Source organism: Dipteris shenzhenensis, chromosome 1 (assembly GCF_047967505.1).
Source record: "Dipteris shenzhenensis isolate YYH24624 ecotype China chromosome 1, Dip_SZ_1.0, whole genome shotgun sequence".
Taxonomy (NCBI): Eukaryota; Viridiplantae; Streptophyta; class Polypodiopsida; order Gleicheniales; family Dipteridaceae; genus Dipteris; species Dipteris shenzhenensis.
Genome location: NC_141596.1, coordinates 18280016 through 18293415, shown reverse-complemented (window position 1 = coordinate 18293415; position 13400 = coordinate 18280016). Strand labels below are relative to the sequence as shown.

The following is a 13400-nucleotide window of genomic DNA, read 5'->3' as shown; positions in this document are numbered from 1 at the left end:
AGTTTGTTTGTTGGGGTAGACACTTCAACTCAAAATGGAAAGTCAAAACGCTATTTTGGTAGAACAATCCTTACATTTTGATATTTTCATTTGGTAGTAGCTTGTAGCCAAGTTCAAATGTATGCCTTCATTGCAATTAAAAAACAGGCGTGATTGGTGATTGTATTATTGTCAAAAAAATGATGAACACCTAGAACCAAAGTCTTGCAAATAGTAAAACAAATGTATGCCTTCATTGCAATTAAAAAATAGGCATGATTGGTGATTTAATTATTGTCAAAAAAGTGATGAACACCTAGAACCAAAGTTTTGCAAATAGGAAAACAAATCAAAACGTTATTCCTTGATAGTGAAAGTGAGTTATGATTTGATTCATCCTAAAGTACTTATTTGCATTAGCAAACCTTCATTATTTGAAGCAAGAATAACTTGAAGATGGTTGTTCTTATGGCTAGAGAACATAAGGAAGAATGGTCTCATATTCCCAAAGAGATTTTATGCAAGTAATACCTTTAGAAAATAAATGCAATGAAGATATAAGGTCATGCCAAACTCATAGAAACAAATTCCCTCGAGATGAAGAAACAAAGAGGTAGGGCTTTATCTTACATGATACTAGCACCAATGGAATAGTCACAAACATTCCTTTTCAGGGTGACTTTTAGTATTGACAAATTTTAAAGTATGAACTTGTCGGTAGATGGGCATCCTTACAAAGTAAAAATTTGGTCTCCTTTGTAGAGTGAGAGAATTCTATACAACTTATTCATCTATAGAAATGGCATTAATGCCTTCTTACTATGCATTAAGCATACAAAATGGCAGGATTTCCTTATCCTATCCATATCAACTACCCAAGATATACAAAATGGCAAAACATATAAAACTACTTTTAGAACTAGCACAGTAGGCCTCCAGGTCTGTGTAGTGTTTCACCTCGCAATTCCTTTGCATGCTCGAAACCTCCCATAAGGAGTGGGAGGTAATGGCCACTTGAAGAGGAGGAGGTGTGAGGATGTCTTGAGTGAGGTCCCTGAGGCGTTTCAGATGAATTCTGGTTTGGTCGAATTGGGGGAGGTGTTTTGTCAGTCCCTTTCTGAGAGTACAAGGGGAAACGTAGATAGCCCAAACGGAAGTTGGAGTGGGGGAGTTCTGAGGGGGGAGTTGATGCTGAGGGCCCTTGCTAGGAGGGGCTTGCATCGTATGCAGAGATAGTGTCACACAAGCTATTTGCCAGATTTTTTGCGCTTTTTAACGAGGCTGCATGGGACTTGGTTTGTGCTGATGTTGCTCGTTGTGAGGCGGACCCAGCCAAGAGAGATCTTCGACAGAATGGAGTTAAGCATGTTGTTCCTTGATGCCATTGAGCTGGAAGTGGAGAAACTGGCGAATGGGGGGTTCTATTTGTTTTCCACTGGACAAGTTCCCACCTTGGGGTGTGACATCCCCATGGAGGTTATGTATGGGGTGTAAATGCATAGCCATGTGTATGCATATGAATAGATGGATGTGGATAATGTGGATTATTGGACTTCTTTAAAGAACTGTTGTGCAGAATCTTTAGGAATCTCTTGCAGAGACTGGAGAGTAGATGATTTTGGCATCCCCGTAATAGAGAATGGAGTTTCATGTGCATCTTCTCTCTTCCCTTACGTGATCTTTGCTTCTTCAGTTTGGTATCAGAGCGAGTGAGAGCTTAGTTGGAGTTGGTCATTGAGAGCGAGTGATAGAAACTGTATTGAAGCATGGAGAATGTTGAAAATCAGGAGGAATGTTGCCAAGAAAGATTTCAAGCCGTGTACTGCCATTTGCTGAAGAGATTGGTGAAATACTAAGCAAGGGAGCCGTGGAGATAAGTGCAGCATACGATAACTGTAGACAGGCTCGCAATTAGAAGCCGCAAGCAAGTGAAGAGAAGGCGATATGACTTATAAGAATAATTGGTCTGTGGTATGAGATTGTAAAGGAAATGCAAGCTGAACGTTGCAAAAAGATGCTAGAAGCAGTTATAGATTGAGCGCAGCCCCCCTCTCGATTATCTGTTCAAATCGCTGTCATATGAAGGAGAACTGCCTGCTTACTTGCTGCGCAGTGCATACTTTGAACTAGGCAAAACAAAGACCTGCGCAAAGTTCAAGGAGAAACCCACAAGACTCGCACAGGTGACCTTATCTCATGCTTTTGAATATCTCTGGGGAAGCTGTGCGATCTGCAGACAGCCTTCACACAGTTGCTTGTATTGAGGAGGAGAGCAGTAAAGATGTGCGCTCAGATCGTCAAGAGAATCAGCCTCGAGCAAGTAAATCTGTATTTCGGTGTACGGGCAAGCAGGAGCTCAATAAGCTCGTTCTCCTCAGCTCAGACAAACAGAATGTTGCTCTCCACAAACGGCTCTATCTTTGAATCGACCCAGCATAAGTGTAAGAAAATAATAAGTCGTCTGTGCTCAATAGATAACAGGATCTCGTACGCAAGAGAGAAAACAAGATAGTATGGAGAATCAAAAATTTGATTACTGTAGAACTAATACAATAGATGGTGCTGCCTCCCAACCGTGCGCTCCTGTGAAAGAAGCTTCGATGGCGTGCTGGAAACAGTAGGAGACGGAGGCTGAATGCTAAGGAATAAGGGTTGCTGTAGCCAGTGATGAAATGGGCTTCACGGGCTTGCTCTTATATAGCCAGCAGTCGTAGTCGGTTAGGCTCAATTGGGTGGTCAACCCAGTCCGCCCAAAACGGTCGACTGGGGGTCGGTCCCGAAATAGGCCACTGACCATACGATAGAACTGGTGCGCAAAACAGAGCAACTAACCTACGGTTTTTCCGTTCGGCCAAGAGCCATTCGGGATCATTTGAGGCTCCAAACGGGCCTCGCAACCCGAGAGTGGGCTGCCCCGTGAAATGCTCCGTCTACCCTCAGTGCGGTCAGTCAAGGGATGCCTTCCCACACTTGCATGTAGCCTAGTTGACGGTGTGCCAACTCTATCTGAAGCCGTCCAGCCATCAGGCCACACATGGCCCCCATTTGGTGTCCAAACCAGGACCTATTGGATAACCGAGCTACTCAAATGCCTTCTCCTCATATGGGGGGCTTACAAGTAGAGTTAGCTGGTTCCCGCCTTACACGAGAGTGGAGCATTGATATATAACACCCCCCCTCAATATCCACCCGCAAGTGAACTTACTTTTTCGGCCCAATGCCAAGTCGATGAAGATGCCTCTCTAGTAAGTCTCTTCCAAGAGCCTTCGTGAAGATGTCCGCAGCACTCTCTATAATCGGACAGTACACCAAGTCGACCTCTCCATCCATGATCACCTTACGTACAAAGTGATATTGAATCTCAATGTGTTTTGTGCGAGCGTGGCGGGTTCTTTGTAATCGCCATGCAACTCTGATTGTCACATGATAACTGCGTAGGCTTGTTCTGCATCTGCACTGCACCCATGTCCCCAAAATCCTCCTCAACCACACTGCCTCGCAAGAAGCAAAGCATGCAGATTTGTACTCGGCCTCGGTAGAAGAAAGAGCAACTGTGGGTTGCTTCTTGCTGACCCATGACACAACTCCAGATCCAAGTGAGAAACAGTACCCTGTCACTGATCTCCTGCTGTCCACGTCTCCTGCCCAATCCGAGTCACAGAATCTGGTCAAGATGTTGCCCTTGGTATAGGTGATGCCATAATCAAGTGTGCCTTTGATGTATTTCAGCACCTGCATCCCTGCCCTCCAATGGTTCTCCCGGAACTTATTGAAAAACCTGCTTAGTACACCAGTCGCAAAACTGATGTTCGGCCATGTGCTTCTTACAATAGCATCTTCATCTGAGCTTCCTAGCTCAAGTTATTTTGGTTGTGGCCAATGCATGCACACCACGTGTTCTATCCGTGCACATCGACTGGTGTAGCACTACATCGACTGGTGTAATCCCAATACACTGACAGGTGTAGGGTTTCACCGATCGGTGTAGTGCTACACCGACCGGTATTTTTTTCACTGCTCGGTGTATCCCATCACTGTCCGGTATTTTCCTATTAGTGTATCCTACAAAATACCGGAAGGTGTTGGGATACACAAAGTGGTATATAGCCAGTCAACCGGTGTACGTTGACCGGTTAATAAAAATGCATTTTGTGTGTTTTAAACGTCCACAAGCGTTTTCAATTCAAAAAACACATTCTTTTCTTAAAAAAAACATACTAAAAAATCCCAGGCTGGGAGATGCTTGCTATAAAGAGGTTGATAAGATAGTTGGGAGTTTGGAATTTCCTTGAGCCACAGATTGTCGTCGTATTTTGAAAAAGTAAAAATCTTGCAGACATTTCTTGGACTTGTGGACTTTCTCAGCCTACCATCATCCATGATCTATATGGTGCTCGGAATACCTGATTTTGTGTCAACCTGTTTTCATGTTAGTACTTAAATGTTTTAAGTAGCCCGGTGGTTGAAATGTGACAGTTAAAGATAACCAATCTAAAGGGGTATGTTTTAGTATAGCATTATGCAACAAATTTGAGGGTAGCACGATAGTAGGACATGATACGTCATCGCAAGCGTGGTGGTTGGTTGCACTAGGATATTAACAGCCACTAGCGCAGTGGTTTGCTTCTATTATTACAAGATTAATGGATTTGTGGATGTGTGCATTTGTTATGGGATTTAATAAAACCAGTGTGGTGGTTGTTGGGATATACTAAAAACAAGCATGGGATTTATCGTTTGGGATTTACAAAAACAATTTAATAAAACGAGCTCGGTGGTTGTTTGGGATACACTAAAAAGCATGGGATTTATCGTTTGGGATTTCCAAAAACAAGTGTGGTGTGGTTAGTTTGGGATTTACTGAAAGAAGCATAGTCTCAAATACATTTTCCATTTTCTAGGATAAGTGGAATATTTTTTCCTTACAATTAGACTACATTCTCTTAGTACTATCTCAGTCATCCTCATCCACTGCTCCAAGACACCCCAAGATGTGCTAATGCGTGTCTAAATCCAATTTGAAGACACTCTTCTTTCATTGTGACATAGGTTACATCTGGAACTTAATAGATCTTACTAGATGAGAGTAAACAAATGTAGCAGTTCGTAATTGTGGCCTCTCTTGGATGTTTTTGGGTACCATAAAGCTTCGACTACGACATCCCACTTCTCATAGGTTGTTCCCTAATTATCCTTAAATGCTTCCTCAACCTTGTGCTTAGGTTTTATGCACTGCAACAAAAACTATGGGTCATCTTCCTCGTTCATCTTAGATGGAGCAACAACTGCAAAGTTATCCCCTTCTTCTAGACAGTTAGTGACGTCATCAAAACTCTCCCCAAACTAAGGCGAGTCGTTTTTCTCTCAATTTTTTGTCACTCCATATGAACCTAGAGGGAAAACCTGAAGTCCCTCCCATGTCTTCACAGTTGTAATGTTCTCACAATCGTCATGATCCCCTATGATGCATGCACTACAGAAATAAGAAAGTTTTAATCAGTTGGTTGTTTGAAAAGCCCCATATGCCATGCACACCACGAACTCCTTTAATTTTCTCACACTCATCCTGGCTTCTATAGTATTCTTAAGGCTTTGTTTACTGTATGCTGAATGTGCGCTTGTGGAGAGCTTGGCTATAAGCCATGTTACCGCATCATGGGCATCATTGAGTTTTTCTTGAGGGCATATTAATTGGTGTTTAAATAGAGCATGCTTAGTAATCACAATGCATCCATCATGTTTACCCTTGCCATGGCTAGACTTAAAGAAATTCTAGATCAAGACCGGTCAGGGATTTGAACCTTGAGATGAAGTAGAATCAACGGGCTGATTTAAATTTAGAGGCAGCACCATCTGACCACACCCAATGTTGTTTTATATTTTTTTGCATGGGGATTTTCCTTTTTTAGCCATTCTTAATATAGTAGGAAAGCATGCTACAAAATAAGGTGTCATCTTCCCTATCATCTAAATTGTAGAAATGGTATGTGCGTTGCACTGACCTGGACTCCTATGAGTCGGCAAAGTAGATTGACATCAGGCATGGAAGAATCAAGAAAATGATTGTACGTGATATGCACAAGAATTGTTATCTTCTTGTTGTACCAGTGAGCACTTTGTATCTCATCTTGTCCTTGAAATGAATAATTTTTAGCAAAATCTATGACAGAGACATTAGTGTCATGGGGAAAATTGGCAAGGCACGTCTTGAACTGCTTATCCTACCAGCTGGCCCTGAAATTGTGAAGCATATATTTTGGGATGGATTGAACCACATGACCTATAAGCTCCCTTGGCTGAGTGCTCTTATATACAATAGCCATCTCTTTTTATCACATCCTTCAACATTGACATTTTCAAATCTTCTCTATTTTAGAGCAACATGGTTGTCTTCCCTCATTTCATTTGGATAGACATTGAATGTCTTCTTCTTCACCTTGAAACTGCAATGTGCCATGAATGCATTCAATGCGGTGCCACCAACAGTCTCCCTTTGGACAAACCATTGGCTCCAATAGAAACCTTAGGCCACAAAACTTGCTCTCCCTTGCAACACATGATGCGGATCCAGGTGGCCTATAGACTACGCATTCATTGGGGAGACATGGACATCGATCCCCATGAAGCAAGGCTCCAACACGACTAGATCTCAAGTCATTCATAGGTTGCCAAGCTAGGTCAAAGTCTATGTGTGTTTTGCAGCAACAAACATTCCTGTCTTTGAGTTTCTTGATGTACCAGGGCTGATAATGCTTAAAGCTCCTCTGCCTAATTGAAATGTTTGAATTCTGATCCATTAACTTGAGATACAACTCCATCCGGCTGACCCAACATGGAAGAACAACAGAATAGTGAGCCACCTTTTTGCATTGCTAAAACAAGACAGGAACACAATCAGGTCTAGAAATGGTGGTATATGACCCAAATAGTAGGAAATTAAATTTGATGAATTTAAGTACTAAGAAACACAATAATAATGTCAATCACTGGGCTGATTAATAACTATTGTCTGCTCAACCGAGGCTAAACCATGCTAGTTCAGGACAATCACATAACTGGTGATTGAGCTGAAGCAGCTACAATTGCATAATGCTCCAACCACCATGCTGGTTTAGTAAAATAAGAATATAGTTGAGGTTAATTTTGCTCAACCACGCCACTGGGATGGACAACTAATGTTTGTTCAACCATGCTGGTTCAGGACAATCACATAACTGGCAATTGAGTTGAACCAGCTTATGGTTGCATGATGTTCCAACCATCGGGCTGGTTTAGGACAATCACATTTAGTCCAAGACTGATTTAAGAAATGAAACAAGTAAACTGTCCCAAAGCTCAATCACAAACAACCATCGGGCTGGTTTACGCACCACTGACATGCGTTGTATCTAGCATGTGTATGATGTGGTGCTCAAACACCTTCCATCCCATCCTCTTTTTACAGATGTCCTTTCTACTTAGAGAAACTCTTGTATTTTCGTGCTAAAACCTCATCACTGTAGAAATGACTTCCACGCTTGGGCCGTCTCTCCTTTTCTTGCACTCTATTGAAGCCTGCAAACTTCTCTGATTGGGATTATCGTGCATTGCTTCTGCTCTACATTTAACCATTGTCGATGGAGCCACGTTGGTCCTCCTGATTGACAACATCTTTGATATTGTGCACCCAAGCTATTTCTCCTTTCTTTCAAGAGACACCAACATAGCTAATGTCACCCTGTTTGTAGCTAGTTGATCTAAGCTGTTCACCCCTTTTACTTTCTATAGGCCATTTCGCAAGTTAGAGAGCATCACCTCTTGGGCGTGCATCTCTCGAGGTGTTGGTAGGGTTGTTACTCTACAAACTTTAGGATGCAAGCTAAAGCTTGTGAAGACTCAAGGCTCGTAATCACCTGAATGGCCTGATGTTACTACCTCGAATGCTCCCACCAATTGTGACACCACATCTCGTGTTCTTTGCTTTGATGGCAATGATCGAATGCGTGCATTTGCAACTACTTCTTGCTGCTGCTTTGCAAGGAGTCTTCTTTCTTCGTGTTGTTTCTCCCTTCGCAGATGTTGCAAAAGCATATTCCATTGCCATTTCGATACTATGCCAACGCTTTTCTTGACCCGCAATCTATTCCTTGTGCCTTGACCCAGCTTTTCAGCTTTCATGTCTGGTAGCGTTTGTTTGCCTCTCTTGTAAGCCATGGCGAGCTACATGTTGCCATTGATGCCATAGCCACAATTAGTCTAGAATAGACCTAGAGAACCTAGATGGTGAGGCAAGCAAAGAATAGAAGACAACTTACCCAAGAGAAGACAATGGCAAACCAAAGTCTATGCAAGGTCACGTCAAGGTTGCGGGTTGCAGGGCATTTGCAGAGTAGGGGCAGGTTGCAAGTACTTAATCTTTCAAGATTTGATGGGTGGGAGGTGTAAAATTTCAAAATTCACGGGAGTAGCTATATTTTTAGCCACCATTTCCCCCCCCTCAGACGATACACATTAGTAGAATTGGACATCCCAAATAAGTGTAATGTGGCCTAAAATGCTTCAAAACACAAATAGGCCAATGGGCATGTTGTCAAGGTTGATGATGTGTATTATAAAATGCAATGACCATTTGCATGCTAATGAGCCATATAGCAAGCAAGTGCATGGAAAAAGAACAAAATTGTAAATAGTGTTGGATGTGAGTATTTGCATCCAAATGGAAGATGAGGAGATATATATTGATCTAGCTGAAATGGAAATCGAGATGGTAGAGTATTGGATAATTTCAAGAGACAATGTCTAGATGAAATGGAAATAGAGAACATAGTAGTTGCCATATAGCAATGCGATACTAGCACTTATCACTACCATGTATAGCATATAGTAGTTGTAGGAGTGATATACTATCACTTAGCACAACTATGTATAGCAGGTAATGGTTATAGTGCTATACTATCAGTTAGCACTGTTATATGTATAGCACATCGTAGCTCAAGGGGATCACTCAATAATATATGTGACTATCATGTGAGTTCAACATAAAGGCATATTTAATTTTATTTTTTCTGACATTTTTACAGACAGAAGGGTGTTGTAGAAAGGATTTTGGGAAAAAACTTACAGATTGAATAGGAAAAGGGTGCACTTTATTAATAGAAAAATCACAGATAAGGGGTTTTATAAATAGGGCTTGAGCCTTGAATGCACGTGATATATATGGTTTATACATAGTGAGCCCCCGAACCATCATAGCTACGTTAGTGCTATGCTATCACTTAGCACTACTACATATGGCATGAATCACTTATAGTAGTGCTATACTATCATGTAGCACTCCTATATATATCACGTAGCAGTAAGTATAGTGACTGTTCTATACTTTCACTTAGCATTGCTATGGATGTATGTAGTAGTTACCATATAGCTCATAGCAGTTTTATAGAGACTCAACACTTAGCCCCTAGCAATGCTAGCACTTAGCACTTCGAGTTTAGCAATGTATTGTCATGTAGCACTACTATATATGGCACATACCACTTATAGTAGTGCTATACTATCACTTAGAACTACTATGTATAGCACATAGCAGTTTTATAGAAACATAGCACTTAGCACCTAGCCATGCTAGCATACTTAGCACTTTGCATTTAGCAATGTACTATCAGTTAGCACTACTATGCATAGCACATAACTGTTACCATATAGCACATAGAAGTTATAATGGATAAAGATTTTAAAAATACATGCATGTCGTTTCAAGGGTTTCTTAATCTTGTACCCTTGAGGACTTCTCGAGGAGTATAGACGATTAATACTACATGTGCATAATGCATAGAATAATATTCATCTTTTGTCACGTAGCAAAGTGTGATGCAATGAAATTGAGATTACAAATAGGAATATTTGCGATTATAAAACATTGAAATAAAACCTCTATCTTGGCATTTAAAAGCATTTAAAAACAATGAGACATTCCTCATTGAAAAATATCAATCATGGAAGCATTCCATTCTAGAAGCTAATGGTTTTATTTGGTTTTTTCAACGCATTATGTTTGTTAGATGGGAGGTGCCTACTCTTAGAAATCAATGTTCACTTAGCCTATATGTTGCTATAGTAATGCAAGTTTAGCACTTGAGGATAAGGATTTTGAGTGGCTTCTCTCATGAAATGTTGTACCTTGTGTCATGATGATGTAGGTGTCAAAGCGACTCAACGAAGATACTGGGTGGCGTAAATCCGCTTTGTTGGGATTCGCTTGGTTCGCTTGATCAGCTTATTAACATACGTTATAGGCTTAGCGAGACTGTGTGTGGAGAGCAAGCAGACCTTCCTATTCAATGCGATGCGCAATGCGACTAAGTTGACGAAGACCATCATCGGCTTCTCCAGAGCATATCGAGAGCAATCATATTGAACGAAACAGACAAAGGACCTTGGTCCATTCTACGCCCTGGTCAGGGGTGTGCTACAAAAAATGCCGTCTGCATCCTACAAAGAGATGCAGCTCACGCTTAGCTGGATCAATCACGCGGCCTCGCCTTGCCCTCCTTCAAAACCACGGGCTGTGTGCTCCATTCTCACAGCAGCTACCACTCACGTATGCACTTTCCACTTCTACACACTGATTATGGCCGCTAACTGTTTCCGTTCTCTGATTTCGCTCATCCTCCTTGCCAGCTCGCTTCTGCATGGAGGGCAGGCTTGCACCCCAATCCCTGCGGGTTCCAGCAGCACGCCTCTTCAGGGAGCTGTAAGCATTATCAAAGGTGGAGCTTATTATCAACTCTTCGAAACCTTTGCAGCTCCGGCGGCTGGCCTCGACCTCGTCACCTACACAACCCCTGCCGTAGAATCATTCCAGGCAGCAAATATTATTATAGGTTAGACCACACTCTCATGTGAAGCCCACGATCGAGCATCTCTGTCTTTCTGGTTTGCTAGAACCCAGTTAACACTTCGCAACACATCTTAGAATGAGTAGGCCTATACGTAGACGAGACCTCAAACAATTGTGTCTTACATACCTTTGTTGCTCTGTTGCCATGGCTGCATGCAGGGGTTCTACTCCAGATGTTTGAAGGGACGGCGGTCTACAACAGTGCCAGCGATGGGTGCTGGAACGTTGAGGGAAACTACGGTTTTCAGGGTGGTAGGATGATCAACTATGGCTGCGAGTGGGGACCTTTCACCTCAGTAAACTACAAGTTCGGGCCGACGGCTCCCGATGGAAATGGCTGGAGCCAAATAGCTGCCGAGCCATCCGGTGTCAGCTACTGCTTGTATGTTGGTCCCAACCAAGGAGACCCTCTTTTCACCATAAACTGTGACGGCAATGACGATCGTCAGAAGTTCATGTTCCTTCCGGTGGGCGGTTCTAACTTCCTCTTCCTCAACAAGGCTACTGTGCAGTGCTTGTATCTAGCAAATGATGGCATTCGCACAGCAACATGTAACGTCGACGTGAGTGTACTGCCCGTCTTAATCCTCTACTTAAATACAAGACATGAAGTTCTTCTTTTGATTCCTCTAAACTAGGTTAGATTTTCGTCCCTCATTGCTTGTCTGTTTGTTCTTGTGCCAGGATCAAACCCAATTGTTTCAGTGGTGCAATCACATCAACCGAGACTGTGTTGTGGCAAGCGGTCCTGTGGTTGACCCATGTTAGTGGAAGTGTGTAGCTCCAACATGCACTATAGGATACACCTCCAGGATGATTCACTTATCATTGTGACTTTTCAAATTTCAACGTACTCTAGAATTCATGAGCTGTTCAAGAAAGGGATCAGCTTGAGATCTAGCTATTTGCTTAGAACCAATCAAATAAAAGTGTTACCATGCATTTTCATCTTCCAATTGAAGATGTTAGAATTGCCGTAGTCTCCCTCTTCGAAGTATGATGTTGTTGGCCCACAAGGGAATGACAAAAAAGAAAAAGGTTGGAAAATAGTTTGTTGCACTTTTGTCTTGTTATTCATACTATATTTTGTTTAGTGAGTTCATTGAGAATGCTTGTTAGTCTAGAAGGGAATAGCCAATGGTCTGCAAGGAAATTGAATATGTCATGACTTTGTAGTAAATGTAAAACATTCATTTTTTTAAATGGCACTATTTAGTGGATGTGAATGGGGAAGGGGTGAAAAAGAAGAGGACCCAGTGCACGCTTAATTTAAGGGGGAAGGGGAGGTATGCCAATTAAAGGGAAGGGAATCAATGGGAAGAGGAGGAGTGCCATTAAGGGGACATAAAACGAGGCACTAAAGAGAGAAGGGGAGCGTGATTGTTTGCTGATGGGTCATTTGTAAAGTGTATAGGACCAACACAAATATTATAATGCTTTATAACTTAGTTATATGGCTCAGTTTAGTGAAATAGTAGGGCTCTATTCTTTTCTAGAATGTTTGGGGAAGCATGTGCACCTTCCCCCCCTCAACATTTAACATGAAATTAAAAACAAAATAAATTATTTTAGAATAGTCTTAAAAGATAAACCTATGTGTAAATGTAAGTTAATTAGCCTCCAGGGGCTGAAACAAATATGAGGAATAAACTTGAGCAATTAGTTCTCATTTAACGATTTTGACATAGTGATGATGAGATGCTTCAAAGCAATGACATGCATATGTGCAAGAGGAAAATCTATCTTTGTACATTGCAGACATCCCTATAAGAGACAGGAGAAATCAGAGAGAAATTTCCCACAAGGATTTATAAGGTAAGGCAAGAGAATGGCTAAACATTGGGTTTTTGTGCACAAGATAAAGAGTACCTCATGACATCAACTTTAGCACTTGCATCTTCATTTAGAAAAACCTTCAACCGCGATGACCTATTGAGTTTGAGTACACAATTTCTCAACTCAATCCCAAATCAACTTTTCTAATCCATCAATTGTTTCTCTTTTCCTCTCAACACATTTTTAATGTTTTCCATGACCCACGTGTGGATTCTTTGGGTATCATTCTAGGTGTGAAATTGATAGGTGTTACATGCAAGCTATTGCTTTGCATTGTTCAATATATTTTAATTGATATCACATTATCCACAATATGAGGCCAAAGTCACAAGCTCAATGTCTTAGCCAAGATCTTGTATGCAATGTCCAGTAGAGAAATCAGTCTACACTTGCATAGAGTGTCTCTCTCAAACAACTCCACCCTAGCTCAAGAACTATGGAAGGGAGACCAAATTTAAAAACTCTTGTAAGGCCAAACAAAGGCGGTGTGAATGTGCTCCTAAAAAGAACCCGAAGAATGCCAGAGATAGTCCATCCTCTGCTAGGCACTTATGAGGAGTGTTAGGCCTCCTCAAGCTCCTCATCCACGAAAGGATGCTCAAACTACCTACTCATGCTTTGAGAGACTACTGGCAAAATATGAGCTCAACTTCAAAAATAGCATATGGCCTCCCTTTTTAAGGAATTTCACGTCTACTTGGTCAAC

General features: G+C 41.7%; 1 protein-coding gene across 1 annotated transcript; it reads left to right on the top strand.

The window, feature by feature from the left end:
• The first annotated feature begins 10588 nt into the window (after positions 1-10588).
• LOC147905487 (uncharacterized) lies at positions 10589-11626 on the top strand. The gene is made up of 3 exons (XM_087379552.1): positions 10589-10841; positions 11018-11421; positions 11543-11626. The coding sequence occupies exons 1-3, from the start codon at positions 10589-10591 to the stop codon at positions 11624-11626; spliced, it is 741 nt and encodes a 246-aa protein (XP_087235678.1).
• Positions 11627-13400: the final 1774 nt, after the last annotated feature.

Bases quoted from the DNA above. Each gene is read 5' to 3' on its own strand.
- LOC147905487 (XM_087379552.1), top strand. From the start codon at position 10,589: ATGGCCGCTAACTGTTTCCGTTCTCTGATTTCGCTCATCCTCCTTGCC. The intron at 10,842-11,017 runs GTTAGACCACAC...GGCTGCATGCAG, and splicing joins GGCAGCAAATATTATTATAG to GGGTTCTACTCCAGATGTTT. The intron at 11,422-11,542 runs GTGAGTGTACTG...TTCTTGTGCCAG, and splicing joins CAGCAACATGTAACGTCGAC to GATCAAACCCAATTGTTTCA.